Below are 23183 nucleotides of genomic sequence, written 5' to 3' on the forward strand. Positions count from 1 at the left end.
AGAGAGAGAGAGAGAGAGAGAGAGAGACTGTATTTCCTCATAACATATAGAAAAATGGATGTCTTTTAATGCAAAAATAATTTATTTTACATTTTGAAATGAACGCTGAACCAAGTGTATAAAAAGGAAGATGCTGTTTTTGAACTGTACAAAATTATAGGCTGTAGAATAAATACTGAGTAAAACAGTAAAAAGGTTGTGCGATGGTGATACTCACAGTGATGAAGAATATAAAGACTGTTAAAAAAACATTATCTTGAAACTGGTTAGAAGGAGCGGAATAACATTTCTGTAATTATATTGGAAGAGCCGTTGAGGCTTTCTCCTTCGCCAAGTTTCCAAATTTGTTATAATAAGCAGAATAATTTTTTTTTTCAGATATATTTGCGAGTATTGTGAGTGGTGTTAAATCAGCCAAATCTTCATGTTGGTAGTACTTGAAAGTTAACGTTGTTGTTTGTTTGAAGTCCAGACCGCAAGTAAACTTTCAATATCGGCGCATTTCACTGCTGGAGGCGGGGGTTACATACATAAACTAAGAGACACACCCACACACACATACATTAATGCACACCTGAAGCTTATCTCTGTTCCTGTGTGTGTCTGTCTTTAGATGTGTGTGTGTTTCAGTCGTCACAAAAATGTATGTATACTGACAGACACATACACTGTCACACACATATACTTGTCAGTCATCGGCCTAAGGTAGGCAACGAAGTGTGAACACACTCATATAGAAAATGCGACGCCATCATCATTGTGATGGTAATACAAAATGTCATTTACAATAGGTGACTAAAAGAAAAACGTTAATGTTAAATTTTTGTAATGCAAATATGTGAATGAAAATATAGTTTAGTTAGTAGCCAAAAGCTTACTGAATCTTTTGATACCTCTTATATCAAAATTGGCAGCTCAGTTTTGAAATGCTTAAGGAACACACACACAAATTCTCTTTTATAGTTATATATAAATAGATGTGTACAGATTGTATTAAGCACATACAGACTTCGTATATTTGTGTACAGATTGAATACATAAAGATTAAGATTAAAAGGAAATATGGATGAAAAGTTTCAGAATGTAAATCTATATTTTAGAAAAACAAATTACAGAGACATGAAATATAAAAAAATAATGTGCAATACAATAATATTCATATATTTCAGGATTAACTACTTCATTAGTTGTTTGAAACAAAAGACGGTGATCTACTGTGATGAAAATAACCAATGTGGTTTTACCATACAATATCAACAGCTCAGACATACATTGTAATAATTTAAACTACTTCTATAGGAGAAAGATTATCCAATAGGATTTTGAATTTAAGTGTTGCTTTAATATTCACCCATATAACAAACGTTCTATATTTTTTACCTTTTGGGACGGATCTGATGCCTTGCAACAAAGTTTACTTTTGGAGAAGATTCATCTAATTTTGAATTCTGTAATTTGAAGCAGTAAAAACAAATATAAAACCAATAAAAGCTTGAAAATGAATAAGAAAATTATTAAAATGGTACTGAAACTGTTTTATTCATAAAACAAAAACAACAGTATAGTTGTCATTCTAATCACTATCACTAGATTTTGTAAACAATCCAGCATAGCATAAATTAAGCTTCTCCAAAATTACCAGATTATTCTTATTTTTTGTGTATATCTGTTTTCAAATTGTCTGGAATTTCATAACCTTTGTTCAGCTAACAATTATCTCCAAATAACAGAACTTTATAATTAATTCCCTCTCATTCTTGACTAAATAAAACTGTCCTGTAACCTTTAAGTGGTGTAAGCAAAAATCATGGTAAAGCCCAGCCTTCTCCAAACTACTGATGACTGTGGCCAAGAACAACTAGTATGAGGAGTAAGTGAAATGAAATGGTCCAATTAGAATTCAAGTCTGTGTCACTGATGTAACAAGTCTAAAAGTTATTCCCATCCTTTTTAGTTCATGTTATACATTCTGATTGTAAAGCTATCAATTTTCTACCATTTTTATTGCCCCTTCTATTGATTTTAGCCTCTTCTCCTTTGAATGCTTCTACTTTTATAATAGTTGACAAGAACACTAAGGACTGCATGCTAAATAATGTGTTAGCTCTAGTCTTAGTAAATTTGAACCATGCTGTTGTAAAATCTGAACACATAACAGAACCTTGACACTACAACTGAAATGGTAGAATAAACATGTACCAGTAGCATTAATTGGAATGGTTGCTGAGGAATTTACCAAACAATCAGTTTGAGAGATATTTCATAAAAGTATCAAATGCTACAGTCCATCAAAGACTTTTCTAATTAGTGTTAAGTGTAATAACTTAAGTACCAAAGTTTTATGGGCTTGGTGACAATTCCAATCATATCAAAGTAATCACTGCTTTAAAAATTTACAGACCTTGCTTTAAAAGATAGTTGGCAAGTGGAAGATTCACTCAAAGATGTTTCAGTAAATCTTTCACACTCCATACTCTTACAGATCCCAGAAATATTATCAATTTGAGAAGAATGAGAAATATCACTCTTTTCTTTTGGGAAATGGAACACATAGTAGAGTACTTCTAAATTTTAAGATAAATGTCTTGAGCAAGGAGAGGGTACATCAAAATGGAAATGAACTAATTCTATGACTGAGAAAGCATTGTTTATTGTTTACTGTAAGTATTTACTAGGAGAATGATTTGCAAAATTTTAAAGTCAAGAAAATTAAAACAGAAGTTTGTTAGTAAACAGGGTCAGTAAAGGCTGTGGTAAGAGGTATTCTGTAAACAGCCCCATTAAAGAGAAAGACTAAAATTTTTTGCAATCTTTCATTTTACTAGGAATCTGTTTTTGGAGATAAAGGAAACTTCTTTTATGAGTAGTATAAAGTAACCATTTACATGTTTACAATTTGCAAAGAAAAATCTAAAATCAAAGAATTTTGTTCATAGCATGCCCTGGTATTTTACATTTTTGAGATAACTTTTTTAGAAAAGGTATGTCATAAGTATACCAGAAAGTTACAAACAATGTATTAAATATTTATTACTTATGAATTTACAGAACAGTAACTTTACTATTTACAGAACAATGATTTAGAGATTAGTTATTATTTACAAAGATACAGTAAGACTATTACTAAAGCATACTTTAACATTGTAAATATAGTTTATACTGTAAATTAGTTTATTATATACAAACATTTCCTAAAATTCAAATAGTTGGGGTATAAAAGAATGAGAACATGGTACAAGGGTAAAAATTAGTAACAGTAAAAAGGAACAGCTCACTTAGTAAGAAAATCTCAAATCGGTTACATAGAAAATAGTTAATTTCAATTAACTTAGATCATACACAGTAATGAGAATAAAAGTTATTACCAATCTCGATTTCTTCCTTTCCATTTCATCCAAACTGAAATAGAATAATGGATAATGATAACTGGTATGTATGTATGTATGTATGATGCATGCGCACGCATGTATGGTCATTCTTTTAAAGCCCACTTTTCCATGTTTGCAATCCCATGCAACCCATGTGAGCAACATAGAAAAGTCAATGTTCAAACAATGATGATGATTTTGTGCGTGTGTGTGTGTATCTCTCTCTCTCTCTCTCTCTCTCTCTCTGTCCTCCTCCTCCTCCTCTCTCTCTGATTTGAGAGAGTGAAATGAGTAAAATGCAGACTATATATGTTTCTTAGCAAGCTGATCATCTGATTTTATAGTTCCTGAGCAAGTGCTATCATCAGGCCAAGATTACTTTAATTAAATGAGAGGTACAGTGTTGCTTGGAATTTCTAAGTTAACTTACAGCAGAGATAAACTGAAATGAACAGCGAAGCCAGAAGTACACGATAAAAAAACAAAAATTTGAAGAAATAAAAAAGTCAAGAAAGATTAGGTCAAATATGTGGGATTCGCATAGAGTTGATGGGAATGAAGACTATATGACTATATGCTAAATGGTTTGAAAACCATCTGCTAGCATATCCCAACATTTCAAGCCATGGAAAAAATTCAAATATGAATTAGAAGCAGCTCAAGTTATATAAACAAAACCAAATACACATACACAAGATGTGTGTTTTGTTAGTTCATGGGTTGGGTGTGTTTTTTTAGGTATATGCTAAATGGTTTTCAAACCTTGTTCAGTATGTGGCATTGTAAAGTCACAACAATGATGAAACATTGATGTCTGTCATTCAGAAAAGGGACCTGATGTGAGTTGTCTCACTTGCCTGTGACTTACTTTCAGGTGTCTTAACATCAGGTGCATTGAGAATATATTCTCTTATGCCTAAAAAAAATGCAGTTGAACCACAAACTAACAACATACACACCTTGTGTATGCATATTCAATTTTATTTATATATATAAATATAAACAAAATTCAATACACATACAGAAGGTGTGTGTGTTGTTAGTTCATGGGTCAACTGCATTTTTTAGGCAATGACTACATAAAATATTACTGCTCCCCAAAATTTTTAGAGTGTGCTTTTTTTCAGACTTATGAATAACTGAATCTATATATCTATATAAAGATAGAAGACAACTGGACGTTTCTTAGAAGACAACCCGCTGAGGGCCACTGACCAGATCTGTGGAGGGTGCAAAGTCCCCTCTCGACCGAAAATAACGTGGTGGCGGAACAATGTTGTTGACAGGGCTATTAGACAAAAGAAACAGCCTTGGAAGGACTGGAAGAACGGTGGTAGCAGGGAATTGTATCAGACTGCCAGAAGGGAAGCTAGGCGACAAGGTTTATTTAGCCAGAGGGGAAGCAGATAAGAAAAAATTTGCCAATGTTCTGTGCCGTGAGGACCAAAGACTTGAGGTATTTCGTGTTGCAAGACAGTGTGTGAGAGAGAATCGTGATGTCATGGGAGAGAAATGTGTTCACATGGATGATAGTACGCTTGCACTAAACGAGGCTGCAAAGAAAGAGGTTTGTCATGATTTTACAATTATAAGAATCAGTTTTGTAACACTTCACTATCATTACAGCTTCCACTGCCAACAATGCCAGCACCACCACCATCATCATCATCATCATTTTATATGTTATTCATGATGTCACATTTCACATCAGTACTTATTTAGTGTTACTGCCCTACTAGACAGGTCAGAGTATCACATCTTGCTTGTATGTTTTGTTTTGGGCTTGGTTTCCATGGCTGGATGCTCTTCAGTATATTTGAAAAGCTTTACAAACAACTGATATGTTATTAATATTTAGAGCTAATAAGGGAGTGAGCTGGCAGACTCATTAGCATGCCAGGCAAAATACTTAGCAGCATTCCATTCATCTTTACATCCTTCCGGGATCAATAAAATAAGTACCAGTTGAGCACTGGGGTTGATGTAATTGACTTACCCACTCCCCAAACTGGCTGGCCTTGTGCCAAATTTGAAACTGATATTTAGGGCTAATTGGACATTTATAAATTATATCTAAATAAATTCGATAGCAAAAACAAAAGTATTTTATACATTCTAAACACCTGCATCCAGAAAATCTAAGTTTTCTTAATGAATTTATCTTGACTTCTATTTACTAAACTTGTCTTAATGAGTACACAATTTTACAAAAGTTTTATTTAATAATAGTAGAAAAAAGGAGATGTACCAGAGTGATTTTTATTAGGATATTACTGGAATTCGTTTTATCATAATCCTATTTTTTTGACTCAAAGCATAGGGTTGTGACTAAATATGTTAAAAGTATTTATCCTGATTCTTCATCATTTCTATCAATGTGCCAATCATCTTTTCAAAGGTGTGGCTGCATAGTAAGATGTTTGATTCCCAACCAGCTGGTTCTAGGTTCAGTCCCACAATGTGGCACTTTGGGCAAGTGTTTTCTACTATAACCTCAGGCCAACCAAAGCCTTGTGAGTGGATTTAGTATACAGAAACTGAAACAAGCCTGTTGTGTGTGTGTGGGGGGGTCTGCTGTGCTTGTACCCCATCACCATTTGACAACCAATGTTGAAGTGTTCAGGTTCCCATAACTCAGCGATTCAGCCAAAGCAACTGATAGAATAAGTACCAGACTTTAAAAAAAAATGAGTACTGGGGTTGATTCATTCGACTAAAAATTCTTCATGGCAGTGCCCCAGCATGACCTCAGTCTAATGATTGAAACAAGTAAAAGACAAAAGATCATGCTTTGTACACTATGGTATACATTTATCTTCAAACTCAACACATGATTTTAAAAAATAACTAATTTTCCAAAAACATAATTTAAAAAACATTTGTCAGTTTGCCTTGAGCTGCTGCTGATTTTCACTCTGAAAAACTAATTCTTCATAGAGAACAAAGTGACTTCTTTAATCATCACATTCCTTGCCAGAGCCTGCAAAATAAGTTGAACTTGGTCCCACACTTCAAGTTGTTGCTCAGCCTCAAGTCAGCCCTAACTGAGTACATATAAGATCAAAGCAAACCAACCACAACATTCCTTCCCTTCTTATATCTAGAATTACATTATCAATGTACCCCACATCTTTTAAGATGGTAGGATGTAATTTTAGAAAAATTAGACTGCCATTTCTGGCAGATCAAGCAACCAAGCGGAGTATCATGTAGTGATAAATAGAAAAATTAGCAATAGTGTAATTAAATGTCAATATACAGCATAATTGTAAGTCAAACATATCCTGATAAAGTGGAATACATGGGTGTGTGGTTGATAAACTTGCTCCCTCATCATTTGCATTTGAGTGCAGCCTCATTGCACAGAACCTTGGCCTTCTACTATAGCCCTGGGCAAAGGGAGTGGATATGGTAGGCAGAATCTGATGTGTGTGTGTGTGTGCATGTATCTGTGCCCTTGTCTTGACGTCATATGATGGTGGAAAATGAGAATTACCATCATTGACTATAGGGAAATAATACTTTGTGTGGTAACAGGTGAGGGCTCATGACAAGAAGAGCATCCAGCAGTAGAAAATCTGCTTCAATATATTCTGTCTGACCCATGCAAGAAAGGAAAAGTGAATGTTAAACCAATGATGATGATGATAGGATATAATGGTAATAAATCACCTTCCATAACCCCAGTTTTGAATAATTTATAAAAAAAATATTTCTTACAGCTTGAGTCTTGAATTTTCATTTGATGAAAAAGTTTCTGTGGTGGACTTCAGTTTTACACAGTCTTCAATGTTATCTTGTCCAGTTAAGTTACCTAAAAGAAAAGAATCAAATGAGTGTTAGTCAAAAACCAATATGACATGGAGATACATTAATAATACTGCACCACCACCATACATCTGTGTTTTATGGTTGCACACTAAGAGTCATGTCAATTACTACAGTAAGACTAACTACGTATAATAATAAACAGATACACTACAAAATGTGCCTTTATCATGGTAATTGGCTTTAACTTACCAATTGTTAACTCGGACTCAGGAAGTAGAGCTGTCCAGATGAGAAAAAAATAACTAATAAAGAATATGTTAAACATTTATGAAATTTACAGACAATTATTAAATAGTGAATGAATAGAGAAATGTGTATAAAAAAGTTTTGACATAATACTTATAATATAATCAAACAAAAAGGAATTAGGATGCAGAAGTAACAGAAAAACAAATTAAAGTGACAGAAAAGTTTGTTGTATATATTCCAAAAATTAATAAAATTAAAAATTAAAAATTAAGGGAGTTCTTAATCTATTGGGCTTTAATTTAATAACAATGATAATAACAATTGGCTTCTTACATTATCACAAGACCATAAGTTTTAAGGGAGAATACAGTCAAGTATATCAACCCTAGGTCTCACCTGGACTTATTTTGTTGACCCCAGTGTAAAAGCAAAACAAAAGTATGCAATCAAATATAGTAAGATATTGTGTTTGTCACTCAACTGATTCTACCAATGCAAAATTTTCAATATAACAGGTGAAATTTCTATAGTCATTCTGTCTTATAATGACAGTAAAATCACATGCTGCAAGTTTAAAATGAAACTAAAATTTTAAAAAAAATATTGTTCTAGTGATAATATTTAATTAGTATGTTTGATCACTTACACAGCAGAGTATTTTTTATAAAACATTAACTTCAGCATTTCTGCAGAAAAGCCAATAGTTCATTGATTTAGGCAACTAACCTGAAATGTCAGTCATACATAATGCACTAATTGTGTTTAATTACTTAATATTTTTAGTAAACTTAATGATTTCAAAGACAGAGTATTTCAAAATGATATTATTATCTTAAATATTAACATATGAGGTCTGTCCGAAACAAAACTGAACTTTTTGTAAAACATTTTACTATCTCACTTACAAGTTAATTAAACTTGTCTCTTTCACAAAAAGTTTCATTCATTGTTAATACACTGCTTTCCATTTTTGAAGAGTCCTGAAATATATTCCCAGGAGTAATACACAGCTCTTGGAGTGAATTTTCTTCAATCTCTTCTTTTGTCTGATGACCATCTTTCAGAGTGGAATTCAACTTAGGGAACAAGGAAAGTTTGCTGCGGCCAAATATGGAGAATAGGAAAGATGAACGATAAAGCTTTCTTGTGCTTTGCCAAAAAGTTACAGATTAGGAGTGTCACCAGGTGTGTTATCATGTTGCAACATCCAAATTTTGTTTGCCCATGCCTTTCTTTGCACTACTTCTCTCAAATGCCTCAGAATATCCAAGTAAAACTTGTTATTGATCATCTGACATCATGGAACACATAAGAAATGACATACTTCTAATCAAAAAGGACAATCAACATCACTGTCGCATTTGATAAATACTGACATGCTAAGTTTTGGTCATAGAGGCAATGATTCAAGCCACTGCAAAAAATGCTTTTGTGTTTCAATATCCTAACTGTTCACCCTTGTTTCACCAAATGCTAAAACACTTTTCAGAAAGTTTTTAGCAGCATTCAAATGATCAAACAACTCCTAGTTGACTATGATTCATCTGTCATAGCATAAATTTTGCAGCAACACAATGCATCTTTGATTTTCTTTTTAAAATCATGTGGTGTGGGCTTTTACTGATTCCTACTGTTTTGGAAGCGTTACAGGTAGTCAAACAACAAATTTTACAAGTCACAGCATGCACCTTCACAATGTGACCATTGTCTGCTGTAGTGGAAAATCAGCCAAATTTGGGATCATCATTGGTAGAAGTTCATTGTAATATGAGATGTTGGTATCACTCATGATATTGCAGATGGCTCAAACAATCCTCTCTAAAGGCCTGTTGCAATATTAGAAAAATTTCCATAAAAGCCTCTTCTTTCTTTTATTTTAATTTTTTTTTTTTTAGTTGACAGAAATTACAAAGTGACTTAAGGACTGAGTTTCATGCATTTTGAAACAATTTCACAAAACATTGCATTTCTAACTCCTTCATTGTTAAATGTGTAGCAAATTGCCAAGTGCACAAAAAAAATGTTCATTATGATCTGTGTGGATCAATGATTAAATAACTTGGAATGATGTTCAATTATAATTAAACTACAAGTCAAGATCACCTGTACACAGCACTGCAGTCACAAGCATGCTGTGTCAGGTGAGGGCTCTTTCAAAAGTTTCATCGTTTTTTTTTCAATAGACCTCATAGAATTTCAATAGTAATTCTATCTCATTCATAGTGCTAATAAAGCCAAATTACAAAGTAACAGGATACTTTCATGTTACTATGTGACCAGCTTATCATAAATGCTACATTGGTATGTATACCTTTGGCACTTACCATGGATTTGATTCAGTTACTTGAAAATACTTAGAAACACTTCATAATAGAATTACCTCAACAATCTAAAATATTTAAATAATAAAATATTTAAACACCAAAAATAAAGAAGCATTAAATGAAAATTTTAAATGACTTACATGATACCGAGCTATTATCTTCATTTAACATTTCAAGACAATCTTCAGTAAGACTAGATTCTGTTCGATAAGATGGACTAGCAACTTCTTGAGATTGATGAATTGGTGTTGTACTTACACTTAACCCTGTAGTATATGAACTACGCCGACTACTTGAGTGACGTGTCATGTAGCCATATTGCTTCCGGCCAGATGCCAATTTATAACAGGCCTATAAAAACAATTTACATTAAATGTGTTATTCTTCAACCTCAATGGTAAAGTTTTAAAGAAGTTAAATTGTCATTATGAAAGGAATTATGCTCATCAGAACATTAAGTTTATAGTTTATGACTAAAAATTTAAATGCAAAACTCTTTCTACTCATACTAGACAGCGGTTTCTATTACTTCACACTATAAACTATTCAAGATGAACACTGTGTCAGTCTCACTGGTGTTTGAGGGTCTGCAGAAACTATATGTACAGCTCTTTCCTCAAGAACAAACCAATAAAAGAAAACCAAAAATTTTAAAAAACCCATATTTGATGATAACTCATTACATGTTCAACAGCTAAGTGATTGAAAATTTAAACAAAAACTCCTTAAAATTAATTTTAAAACTCCAACCAAAGTCCTTTCTGGAATAAATAAGAAAAAGAGTGAGGAGAATGTACAAATTCAAAATAGTAATTTGTAATGAACTAAAAACATGTGAACAAAGACAACTGAGGGCAATTGAACTAAGATAAACATTTACAATACAAAACTGCAACAAAATGGAGTCTTAAGAGAAGACGTTTCCAACAAATATTGGTATATAACATACTTCAAGAGAAAGATCTTTAAATTATCTGACTGGTTGCAAAAGAGAGGTGTTAGATCAGTGTTTCTCAACCATTTTTTACTTATGGACCCCTTTGATTCCTATTTTACTTATATGTACCTTCCTACCTATTCTATGCTTTAAAAATTCTATTATATTTTTATAATTAAATATAATTAGGAATTATGTACAAAAAAATCGTTAAAATATTTTGTGTACAGTAGAAATATAATCTATTCATTGCACATAAATTTTAACAACCAAATCTTATGTGGACTTCAAGGGCCATACAGACCCCAGTTGAGAAACACTGGGTTAGATTGAATGGCTATTGATAAAAGTAATCAGATATTTAGAAGTTTTAAACTAGGATTTTTTTTCTTTACCATTTTGTCAGGAAGGGAAGTGCAGCATTAAGAACACTTTACTTTTTCAAGGCTTCCAAGACTGATGGGAAGAATGGAGGAAGTTATTCTTAAACCAAAGATTGACCTGAATGCTTGCATTTTCAATAGAGTGAACTCTTGCAAAAGATAGGACCAGATGGTGGTGTGAAACAAGGTAACAGACTAAGTTTACCAGCTAAACTTAAATGATGTAAAAGTTTCAATTAAAATACATTTGTTCTAAAATCATACAGAAGAGTAGCTAATGTATTATTTCACAGGAAAACAGATAATGACACTCATGCTTAATATAGCATAAATATTGGGTAAAAAATCAAACAATATATATTTAATTTCCTTATGTTAAACTTATTCTGTATCAATTCAATATATGACATAATTTGTATTTTACTTCTAAAAATAATAATTACACTATATAAAAGTCTAACCATTATTTGCAAGCGAGTTTGTATGATGCTTTTGCTAATTATTTTAGGTGGCTGTGTAGTTATGAACAGACAGACACCCTCTCAGTCTCTCACTTTAACCGAATGGAACATTAAAGATGTATCAGTTGAAGGACAGTGAAGGCGGCACCAGTACTTGGCTGTTACTAATTTTCAGTTGAATAAACCGAAGCAATGTGAGAACAATGTGCTTTGCTCTGGGATACAACTCATCACCCAATCCTGGAGTCAAATCTACAACATTATGTTCACAAACTCAACACCTTCACCATTAAACTATGTGCCTTCACACACACTATGTACTTCAACAGAAATAAAAGAGTATGTGCTGTAAAACATCATAGTACTGCATCAGTTTCACCTGGTTACTCATATTTTGTACCTGCATGCAAAGACTGCAATGACATGGAAGCCAGAAAGAAATTGGGAGAAGTACTAGACTAAGAACATCTGGCACCAGACATTCAAAGAGAACCTCAAATGTATGGGGTCTAGTTGGGCAGAAGTGGGAAAACTGTAAGAGATTGACTATGCAGGAAGAAGCTTGATGCCTTGTGCATCACACCTAAGTTTAAGTAACATATATTCTAGAAAAAAAAAGAAGACATTTACAATTATTATTATTGACACATACGTCTTGCTTTAAACCCTTTCATGTGTTCATCATTCATAATATTCGGTGAAATTAAAGATATCTAATTAATATATATAAACCAGTTAGAATGCAAGAATTAGCTCTTTATCTCAATGTGACCATTATTCATTATCATCACTTTTTCATGCAGGCATGGATAGAATGGTTTTTCTGAGGCAGTTTTTATGGTTGCATGCCTTTCCTGTCACAAACCTGTTTATTCACCTCTCACAATATACGGGGATGCAATGACCTATTCTAAAACAGAGATACACACAACAGAAATATGGTAAATATTGGGTTACATATATATATATGTACATGCATGTGCACGTGTGTGCACATACACATGTGCACACACACACACACACACACACACACACACACACACACACACACACACACACACACACACACACACACACACACACACACAAGATTACTTTTACCAACAAAATTTTAAAATGTATATATATTTCAAATTATTTGACATATCTATGATGTAAAAGAATGAGTTTCTTAGATTTGAAAATTTTCTCATTTTGTTTTACTGAAAGCAATTATCCTTTTTTTTTTTAAAAAAAAATCTAGGCAATTTTGTTTGTCTAATATAAACAACATAAATCTAATAAGCAATAATCAATAAAAATTTAAGAGAGAACAAGATTTTAACCAACGTTTCCAATGATTCCAGAAGTGTTGAAGTAATCTAATCTCTGTTTCTGAAATTTCTTTAAGAATATCTTTGATCCACCAATATCCCTGAAATATATAGGGTGATATAAGTAATGAATTCTTTATTAATATATTTCTATCTTCTTAGCCAGAAATAATTATGGCTATTTACTTACTCTATATTCCAAGAAGAATGGATGTGATTCATAGAATGATTTGAATCATTGCTGGAAGCTTCCAATAGCCAATGGAGAGCACATAGTTGTCGGAATAAAGAGTCCCTGCAATAGATGATAAAAAGACAATAATGTAAATGGCTATAGAGTGAAAGATGAATGTTTCACTAACAATATGATAATGTTTAAGTCTTTATCTAAAAGTAAAGCTACAACTATATTCTTCAGATATACATGAATGAGTGTTGTATGCATCTGGATGGAGGTTGTAAAAGATCAGCTAGAAGCAAGGTGCAAAGGCTACAGTAGTTATAGTAGAAAAGGCAGAGTGAGGAAACAGCTCCTCTATAAGCCAGAGGCTGGAGTGTGTTAGTGAGTAATTCCATGACAATCAATCACATGACCTTTTCTGGATACCATCTAAGATGCTCATGTATGCAGTAACAGTTACCATCCCAGATATAGGAAGTATATTCCATTAAAGAACTTTGTTGATTTGCATAAAGAGCTAACAACTGCTGAAGCATGTTCTAGCTCAAAGAGCAAATCTTTAGGCCCTGGTTTTTATTATGTTGTGGATGTGAGATTGTCAGGAATATATACTAGTGATTGTGAGGTTTAGCATTTTTAATTTTATAGGTTTTAAAATTTTAAAGCATTTTAAAGGTTTCAGTTGCATGTTATCATGATTTGAGAAAGTGTGACACAAGTATGTTTTCTTGATTTGTGCAATTATTGTATCTTTGTACAGTTGAAGAGGACATAATTACAAACCCATGGAGAATATTTTTTGAGATATCTGTTAATGAAAGCGATGTATGTCTAATGTGAGATGTCTAGGTTGCAAGTGAATGTTGCCTGTATGCAGAAAGTCAAGGATCAGTAAAGAGTGGTATCATTTGCATAGCAGAGAGTTGTTCTTAGCAGTAACAGCAGATAAGTCTTTGATATACAGGAGGGATTTCAGGTCCCACTACAGTTAATAGTGTGGTTCAGAGAGACCCTGATCGACATACAAATGCAGTGGTGAGATCTCACAAGAAACTTTTGTTCTAAGAGATAAGAGATGGCTGAAACCCATCATCATCATCATTTAACGTCCGTTTTCCATGCTAGCATGGGTTGGACAGTTCGACTGGGGTCTGGGAAGCCAGGAGGCTGCACCAGGCTCCAGTCTGATCTGGCAGTGTTTCTACAGCTGGATGCCCTTTCTAATGCCAACCACTCCATGAGTGTAGTGGGTGCGTTTTACGTGCCACCGGCATAGGGGCCAGAGGGGGCTGGCAACGGCCACGATCGGTTGGTGCTTTTTACATGTCACCGGCACAGAAGCCAGTCAAGGTGGCACTGGCATCAGCCATGTTTGGATGGTGCTTTTTACATGCCACAGCCTTCCTACTTACTAGAACTTTGGTCTTTGCTACATTGACTCTAAGGCCTTTTGATTCTAAACCTTGCTTCTACACCTGAAATTTCTTCTCTAGTTCTGGTAGTGATTTTGCTTTGAGGGCCAGACAGTTAAAAGTTAAGTGCAATACTGTTCTCAATGGAAAGGGCCCACTAATGAGTGACACAAGAAAACATGTCTCCAGTAGATCTGATGTTTGGAGAGTGATAGAGGTAGCAGATATAGTTGGGAAAATGGGAGAGGGAGACTTTGAGCCAGTGTTACAGGAACTCCTTGCTGCTGTATCCAGATGAGAGAGGTGAGTTATAACAAGAGAGTAATCATCTATTTCTAGTCTTCATCCTTTTGCTTCTACTGAGTCTTACTTCCTACAGCTTATTCTACAAACTTTTTATATACTTCAGGAAATACTACTTTACCAATATTTTCTTTCTAGAGAAAAAAAATCAACAGTTTTTGAAAAATGAAAATTAAACATTAAGCAATTTCACCAAGGAAGAAGCTAAAACATTTATGGATATTAAACTTCCTTTTAAGACTAAGATATATACAGTAAGCAAACAAAACAAGTCACAAATTAAAATATTAAATTGTAATCATGCAATAGATACAAACCCATTTATATTGCTAACACAATGAGCTATATTGTTATGTTGTGGTGTATATGGTCTAGCATGAATTGATTTTTTCCTGTTTGAAGGGTACTCAGTAATTGTGGGTTTCTTATCACTGGAGCTATTATTCATTGGTGAGGAACTTTCAGATACTATTGACTTGGTTCCATCTAAGTCACTGAAAAAAACCCAATAATATAATGATATACATTGTTTCACACATATTTACTTACGAAATCCAAAAGCATTGAAGTCAGAACCAAATACATACAACTGTCAATTGTAATGAGGGCAATATACTTGAGAAGAAAGTTTGCAGGGAATTTGAATTAAATAGCCATAAAAAACTACTGAATTAAAAGTATCAAACACACTGAATAAATATTTTAGACAAATAAGCAGTTTCCACATATGCTAAATTATGCTACCTCATTTATCATGATTACAGTTTTATTATCATGACTCACAATAAACAAAGAAATATTTTATTTTTATATTTGGGGATGGTCCTTTTTTTTTTACTAATTAACTACATGCACTATATACTTGTTCTTCATTTCAGCTTTAAAGCTGAAGTGAAGAACATGTACATAGTGCATCAGGTTAATTGGCAAAAAAATATGATCATCCCCAAATATAACATTTTATTTTTAATTAGAGAAAATGAGAATATTTTTAGAAATATATTACATTGGAAAAACCAAAAACAGTAGTCATATTAATCAAAGACAGTCAAAAACATTAATTAGGTACAAAATTCAAATTGAAAATTGTTGTTATCAAAACATCCATTCTAAGCCTATATTTCTCCCTCTTTGTATTTAAATCTATTTCTGTAGACAGTAAATTGTAGGACAAAATGCCAGACAGTATTTGTTCTGGTTCTGTGTGCTATAAATTCAAATCCCAAACAAGATCAACTTGTCTTTCATCATTTCAGGGTGTTCAAACTAAAGTACCAGTTCAGAAAAGTGGATTAGTGACATTTTTAGAATGTTGGGCGAGGTGCTTTGCAGTATTTGTTCAGCTCCTTTTATTCTGAATTCTTGGGTCATAGACTATTGCCCAGTTTTGCACTACCACTTGGTTCTTGGGTACATTTAGCAGAGTTCACTCAGTTGCAAGCATTTGGATCAGGTTTCTAATTTATGGATAACTACCTTCCCACCCTCTTTAGCCTCAGAGACAAACAGAAATGGGATCAAAGGCACAACTTTTCTTCCCTGACTAAACAGTAGAAAGAAAAAAATTAGGTTACCTAAACAATAGTATTTAGAACTAGATGTTTGTTTTTATTTGAAATCATGACACAACAGTAAATTTAAAGGAAATATAGTGTAACAGATTGTTTTTACTGTGGAATGTTCTTGTTGGAGAAATCGGCCTTAGAGATGGATGCTCTTCCTATTGCTAAACACTCAGCTATGAAGCAAGCAGGGTTATGCACTTTCATCATGGCTGGAAATTGCAATTAACTGAAAATGCTGTTGTAATTCAGTACCTTACTCCTTAACGTGATTACATAAATTCATGCTATTGGCTCACTTGAGGTTTTTTCGTTAGTTCATTTTATTATTAACATTTCTGTTTGTTAGCCTAAAAAGGCATTTCACATCATCTCACACTTAAATGCCTTTTTACATTTTTATTTTTGCTTCTTCAACCAGATAAAGATGAAACAAATTATGTTCAAAATCAAACAAGATTTGGATTCATTTTTGTTGATGCTGCTGTTGCTTAGATTCAGGTCAGTTGATCGAGCAACTGTATAATCAAATGCATTCTTTCAATGACCAACTCATTTCTTTTGTATATCAAGGATTACATAGTTGAATGTATCCTTCATTATTTTTTTTTGTCTGTTTATTGACATAATTTGTACTTTTACATTACAATGATTTTCTTTCAACAGCTATCTCCTTGAGAAAAAAAAAAAAGCAAAAAAAAAAAATAATAAATCCAATAAACAAGTTATGATTAAAAGTTGTCAGTTTATTGATTACATGACAAATAAAGAAAAGACAGTAATTAAAATTGAAATTGTTTCTTACTTCTGTGAGTCATTACATTCACTATCAGATTCTATGCCACTCTCGTCACTGCTGTCAGACATAGGATTTCTCCATTGTAATCTAACCTTCTCTTTTCTCTTTCTTTCTTCATCTTCAACTGCCTTTTTCTGTCAAAAACCAGAACATTCTTTATATCACACAAGTGATACTTAATGATTCATTCATTCATTTTGTGAATCAGTAAACACATAGCTAGGGTGAGGATCGGAAAAGAAGTGGTAGAGTCAGGAAAGATCTTACACTAGTTTTATGTATGGTGCTTGAAAGTTATTCAACAAAGTATGAGTTAATCACTCAAACCAGCAATCTCTCTCTCCCTCCCTCTCCCTCTCTCTCTCTTCCTGCTGGATAAAACCCTTCTTATTTCTTCCTATTGACTTTGGGTGGCTGATTTCCAATTTTTTGTAAAACTTCCAGTTCCTGAGTATATGCAGATGTTGAAGTACATATTTAGCTGGTGACTAACAAGCATTGCAGTATAGCTTACCTCTGATCCCAAAGGGTTGCAGCCAGTGGCGGACTGGCCAGGTTGCCAGCTTGCCTGATGGCAAGTGGGCCCCTGCGCCATTAAAATCCATATATGGGGGCTCATGTTAGTATCTAAGGGGTCCATACCCTCAAGTTTGAGAATTTTTTATTCACTCCTGGAAGAATGCATTAATTATTTCAGCCTGGTTGTGTTTGTAGAAAGAATACTTTTAACAAAATAAAAAAAAAAAATTAAATGATAGCATTGTAGTTGTGGGTGGGCCCCCTTAGTCTCCTGGCAACCAATATTTTTAGACCCAGTCCGCCACTGGTTGCAGTTAAACCTTGGCTTTAATTCCACTGATCCAGCAACAATGATCACAAAAGTTATTAAAACTCATATGAGGAGTTTGGGACACAATAGTACTATATAAGCCCCTTGCATGTTGGGTTACACATCAGTAGCTGATAAAAATCAACTCCAATACTTTAAAGTATCAATATTTAATTCTATTAAGGCAGCCAGCTGGCAAAAACGTTAGCACACCAGGCGAAATGCTTAGCAGTATTTCGTCTGTCTTTACGTTCTGAGTTCAAATTCCGCCAAGGTCAACTTTGCCTTTCATGCTTTCGGGGTTGATAAATTAAGTACCAGTTGTGTACTGGAATCGATCTAATCGACTGGCTCCCTCCCTACAAAATTTCAGGCCTTGTGCCTAGAGTAGAAGAGAATATTTAATTTTATTGACTTTGGAAGAATAAAAGGTAAAGTTGACTTTGACAGGATCTGAATTAGAAAAGCAAGAGCTAATAGAAATACCACAAGACATTGTGGTACTTGTCCAATGCTCTAACAAATATGCATTGGTTCTTGAATGGAAGTATATAAGTGCACTAGAAGTATATAAGTGCACTGCAGATTGTTAAAAATATAATTTCAGACTTTAGAAAATGCACACTAATGCTCTGAGGGTCTTGAAAAACAAGTTATTCATAATTTTGTTAGACACAAATATGATTAATGAAACAAGATATGCATTAGTTTTTCTATATTTTGCCTAAATCTTTAACTTTAAAATGTTTTTTTTTTTTTTTAATTTCCATGCAATGTGTGCCAATAAATTTTTTATTTCACTTTCAGTGCACCATGGAATCAAGAAAAGATTGAGAATTACTGCTCTAACAACTTTTCCAATCCTGTGTGAGGAATTGAATTAAACACTGCAAACTAGTAAAATATTATTCACTAATTTGCAAATGTAAATGATGAAAATAAGCAACACTAAATGTCACATTTATCAAATTATTTTTTATTAATTTATCAAATTATTCCTTCAACATAAAAATTATTCTACCATCATTGTCCATAGCCTTTCAAGAAGGTGCATATCAAATAATATTGACTAGCTGCTAATAACAATAGCTTATTCACTTATGCAAAATATTGTTAATTTAGACCATACAGTAAAACTAGGAATCAGCAGGCTTCACTTCTAACTTGTTTAACATACCTAAGTAATTATAGATTAATCCATAAATTAATCATGTAGTATAAAGAAATATTACAAATTCTTTATGTAAACTTTTATAGCATTGAGTAATTATATTAGTTTACGTTTAAAATGTTGATCACTCTTCCTTTCTTTATAAGAAGACATTAAATTAAATCAATGAAATTTTATGATAATTTGTCAGCTTTAAATTAGTGTTACTATGTTAAGAAATAGAATTTTAAAAAATAGTAAAGCTCGGGAAATTTCATTTCTAAAGCACAGTCAGTTGATACAATAATACATACCTTTTTGTGTTCTGTTTCTTTTACCATAACAAAAAGATCTCTTCCAAGACTTACATTACGCACCAGAACCCTGGAAACAGCAATATATGCAATTGACCTACTCATTCATTTTACAACTGCTTTTTCACATTGTTTCTTGTTGGTGTTTAGCCCTAGGTCACCCTTGACCAAACAGACCTATAATCAAAGGTAGTCCAAAGATAATCAGAATATGACAATCCATCATTTTATAAATCAAAACCAATATTTATTTAAGGCGGCAGGAGTTTGATTTGATAGAGATTTTGCTGTTGTTTCTAGCAAGTCAAGTGACTGCTTAAAGGTTTTTTCACTGGCTTGTTTTCATGATAGTACAAGTCAGATGAGAGCAGAAGATGGCCAAGTGCTGGGACTGCTGGGATAGAAAAGAAAGCTAGCTATTACTATTCATTCCCTGCTAAAAAGAAAGCTATTACTATTCATTCCTTCATTATGATCATAAAATATTGTTGCCTTTCCATTCATTATACTGTAATATTTCTATTCGGATATATGTTGGGTGGAGTGTTGGAAGCAATAGGTTGTATTATGTCATCAGCACCATGAGGTAGCCATGGCCACAGCACTAAACTCTCAATGGTTACTACACTAGAAATAAGTAGTTGTCACTTGTGGCAGCACTGTAAAAGTAGCCAATGTTTTGTTAATCTACAGGGTTGTTCAACTTTTCTTATGGTTATAACTTGAAAAGGGATAAGACAATAAGAGAACCTCTGCTAGAAACAAGTTGAATCTTAAATATCTATCAAATCACCCTACTTTCAAAGAAGGGCCTTATAGGGCGATGTGGTCTGAGATAAAACTATCTGAAAATGGAAGAGGGTCATGCATGGAATGTGTATGATCATAGGTCTGTTCAATCAGAGTTGACATGGAATCAACAACAAAAATTGAAGGTTCTATTAACCCTAGATATACAACATAAAGGTGAAATGTTCAGTGATAGCCCTATTTAAGCCATGGTCAGATAATAGATAAATAGTGGAGGCACATCGCTTAGTGGTTAGGGTGTTGGACTCACACTTGTAAGATTGTGGTTTTGATTCCTGGATCGGATGTGCATTATGTTCTTGAGCAAAAACACTTCACTTCATATTACTCCAGTCCACTCAAATGTAGAAATGAGTACTACTAGTGGAAGTACATCACTTAGTGATTAGAATGTTGGATTCATGATCATAAGATTGTGGACCAATCCATTGTATTCTTGAGCAAAACACTTCGTTTCATATTGCTCCAGTTCACTCAGCTGTAGAAACGAGTTTAGCCTGGAGAGGGATGGGCTCCACCAGCCTTTCTTACCCTAGATATGCTGCAAGGCTGCAGCACCCCAACAACCCTCAAGGTGTCAAGGGACTTTAAATACTCACAACCTGGTGTTTCTAGTTTTGGCTGTGAGTTGGTAAACCTCTGTATCATATCCAACTACAAACAGCTGTTGACCTTTGTACAAGATATCACTTTACACCATAGTAGTGTACTGCTTTCATATTTGGACTGCATTCAACAGCGTCATATGCCAAACAGGAAAACATTTACTCACTAACACTCCTCCAGCATTTTATCTGTTGTCAAGCTGTGTATTTGTTATAGCAACATTACAATAGTCTATGTTTCCTCTGGACTAGCTAACTCTATACCACCTTTAGCTTGTCATATATTTCACCATCTACTCTTTTATACACATACACACACACACACATGCATGCTCACACATGCTATATCTCTCTCTCCATAGACTCTACTCCTAAAGTGTTGCTTAACAATAAGAATAAATGAAATCAAAATATATTACATTGAACTCTTCTTCTGAAAGTTTTCTTTAAGTGTACAAATACATAAATCTTTCAATGAGATTTATATTCAATTTTCAAAGTGTCAAACTGCTTTTTGTTTGCACAGAGAAAATATCAAAACCCAGGGTTACATTTTGAAATGAAATAAGTGCAGACATGGCTATGTGGTCAAAAAGATTACTTTGCAGCCATGTGGTTTCAAGTTCAGTCCTATTATGAGGCATCTTGAGCAAGTGTCTTCTACTGTAGCCCAGGGCCAACTAATGCCAACTAAGTAAATTTAATATATGGAAACTGTGTCGAAGCCCAGTGTGCATGCATGTATAAATGAGTGTAAGTAAACAAATATACATATTGATTTACATATGTACAATGCAGAAGTACCCTTGGTTGGTGTCAGGGCATGCAACAAAACCATCAGGAGTGAGGGTCCCCTAACTGTTGTCACAACATTCTTCTAGGAGAGGGACACTGATGTAAAACTTGCAGTTTCCCCATGATTACTGGCCTGTCACTCATTTCAGCCTGTCACTTGGAACTAATCATGGAGACTCAGAGTGGTACTTGTAATTGTACAAGCGTTTATCACTATAATCCAATGACGTACACATCTCTTTAATGTCACTCTTATTCATCATTCCATCTACTGAAAGCCTTACAGCAATGGAAAAGGGGCAACATGTGCAGGCTTAGCCAGTTACAACATTCATCATCTGTCACCTCTGCTCCAAACCATGCAAATCTGCAACAGAACTGAATAATCACCTGGGAGGTCATGGATGGAAAGTCAGAAATGCTCTTGACAAAAAGGAAGCACAAGGAGACAGCAATCATTTGTCAAGATGGAGTATTCACCATATCTGTGTGTATCTTTGTGTTTGTGTTTCTCTCATCACTTCACAACTGGGATTGTTTTATTTGCATCCATCCTTGTTACTGAGCAGCTCAGCAAAAGAAAAGACAACAATGCAATAAATCCCAGGTTTTAAAACAAATAAGGACTTTTGAGCGAGGTCATTGCCAGTGTCCCTGGACTGACTCTTGTGTGGGTGGCACGTAAAATACACCATTTTGAGCGTGGCCGTTGCCAGTACCGCCTGACTGACCTTCGTGCCAGTGGCACGTAAAAGCACTTTCTACACTCTCTGAGTGGTTGGCGTTAGGAAGGGCATCCAGCTGTAGAAACTCTGCTAAATCAGATTAGAGCCTGGTGTAGCCATCTGGTTTCACCAGTCCTCGTCCAACCCATGCTAACATGGAAAGCGGACGTTAAACGACGATGATGATTGAAGCCAATTTGATATGATAAGGTGGTGCCTCAGTATGGCCACAGTCCAATGACTGAAAAATTAGAAGAGTAAAAGATCATGAAATTACCTGCCATTGGATATTGCTTTGTTGAGTGTATTGAGCTGTTTCTTACTTCGCAGATTTATCATTTTAGTAACAGCCTGCATAAAAAAAAGCACTACAATATAAGATAACAGTTGCTTTTGGATAGATTCAAGGCTTCATATTTTGGGGAAAGAATATATGAGATCTTGTAACGTTCATGTCTCTCACAAGAGTATTACTTACAAGAGTGAAGTGAAATAGTTTGATTAGAAAACCAAAGCCAAGTAACACTGTATTTACATCTTGCTCAGTTATATAAAATACTGAATTCTGTTGACTGATCACAACTCCTTACAGTTAAGATATAAATAAGATAACTTAATGTTCATAACTTTCTTGGAGAGTTATCTGAAGAGGCCAGGTGATATGGTTTCAACAGGAAAATCATAACCATATTGATGACTAAGCTCACCACAAAATGTGTAAGTCTTGTAGAGTGTCAATAACTATTGGATGCTGAAGTAGTTTCTGGCTCTAAAGAAGGGCCAATCATTGGGATGCAGTCCTAGTGATGTGCTTGTTAGGAGAAATCCTCAAAGGTAGAGAAGCCCAACATGTGGAATGGTTGTGAAGTTTCTCATTGCATGCAGCCCATGA

General features: G+C 34.0%; 1 protein-coding gene across 5 annotated transcripts in view; it reads right to left on the reverse strand.

Moving 5' to 3' along the window:
* LOC106876649 (coiled-coil domain-containing protein 60) overlaps positions 1 to 23183 on the reverse strand; it is a 45434-nt gene that overhangs the window by 7380 nt on the left and 14871 nt on the right. For 2 of the 5 annotated variants that reach the window (XM_014925264.2, XM_014925263.2), the window contains exons 5-15: positions 22569 to 22642; positions 19357 to 19426; positions 17070 to 17197; positions 15020 to 15196; positions 12997 to 13101; positions 12823 to 12907; positions 9853 to 10063; positions 7389 to 7418; positions 7089 to 7182; positions 3366 to 3399; positions 1381 to 1448 (exon numbers count right to left, since the gene is read on the reverse strand). In XM_014925264.2, the coding sequence (XP_014780750.1) occupies positions 1381 to 1448; positions 3366 to 3399; positions 7089 to 7182; positions 7389 to 7418; positions 9853 to 10063; positions 12823 to 12907; positions 12997 to 13101; positions 15020 to 15196; positions 17070 to 17197; positions 19357 to 19426; positions 22569 to 22642 (1076 nt within the window). Of the gene's footprint in view, positions 1 to 1380; positions 1449 to 3365; positions 3400 to 7088; positions 7183 to 7388; positions 7419 to 9852; positions 10064 to 12822; positions 12908 to 12996; positions 13102 to 15019; positions 15197 to 17069; positions 17198 to 19356; positions 19534 to 20765; positions 20924 to 22568; positions 22643 to 23183 lie in introns of those variants that run through there. The other 3 variants (XM_052966490.1, XM_052966493.1, XM_052966492.1) reach the window with 3 other exon arrangements.

Source organism: Octopus bimaculoides, chromosome 3 (genome assembly GCF_001194135.2).
Source record: "Octopus bimaculoides isolate UCB-OBI-ISO-001 chromosome 3, ASM119413v2, whole genome shotgun sequence".
Classification (NCBI taxonomy): Eukaryota; Metazoa; Mollusca; class Cephalopoda; order Octopoda; family Octopodidae; genus Octopus; species Octopus bimaculoides.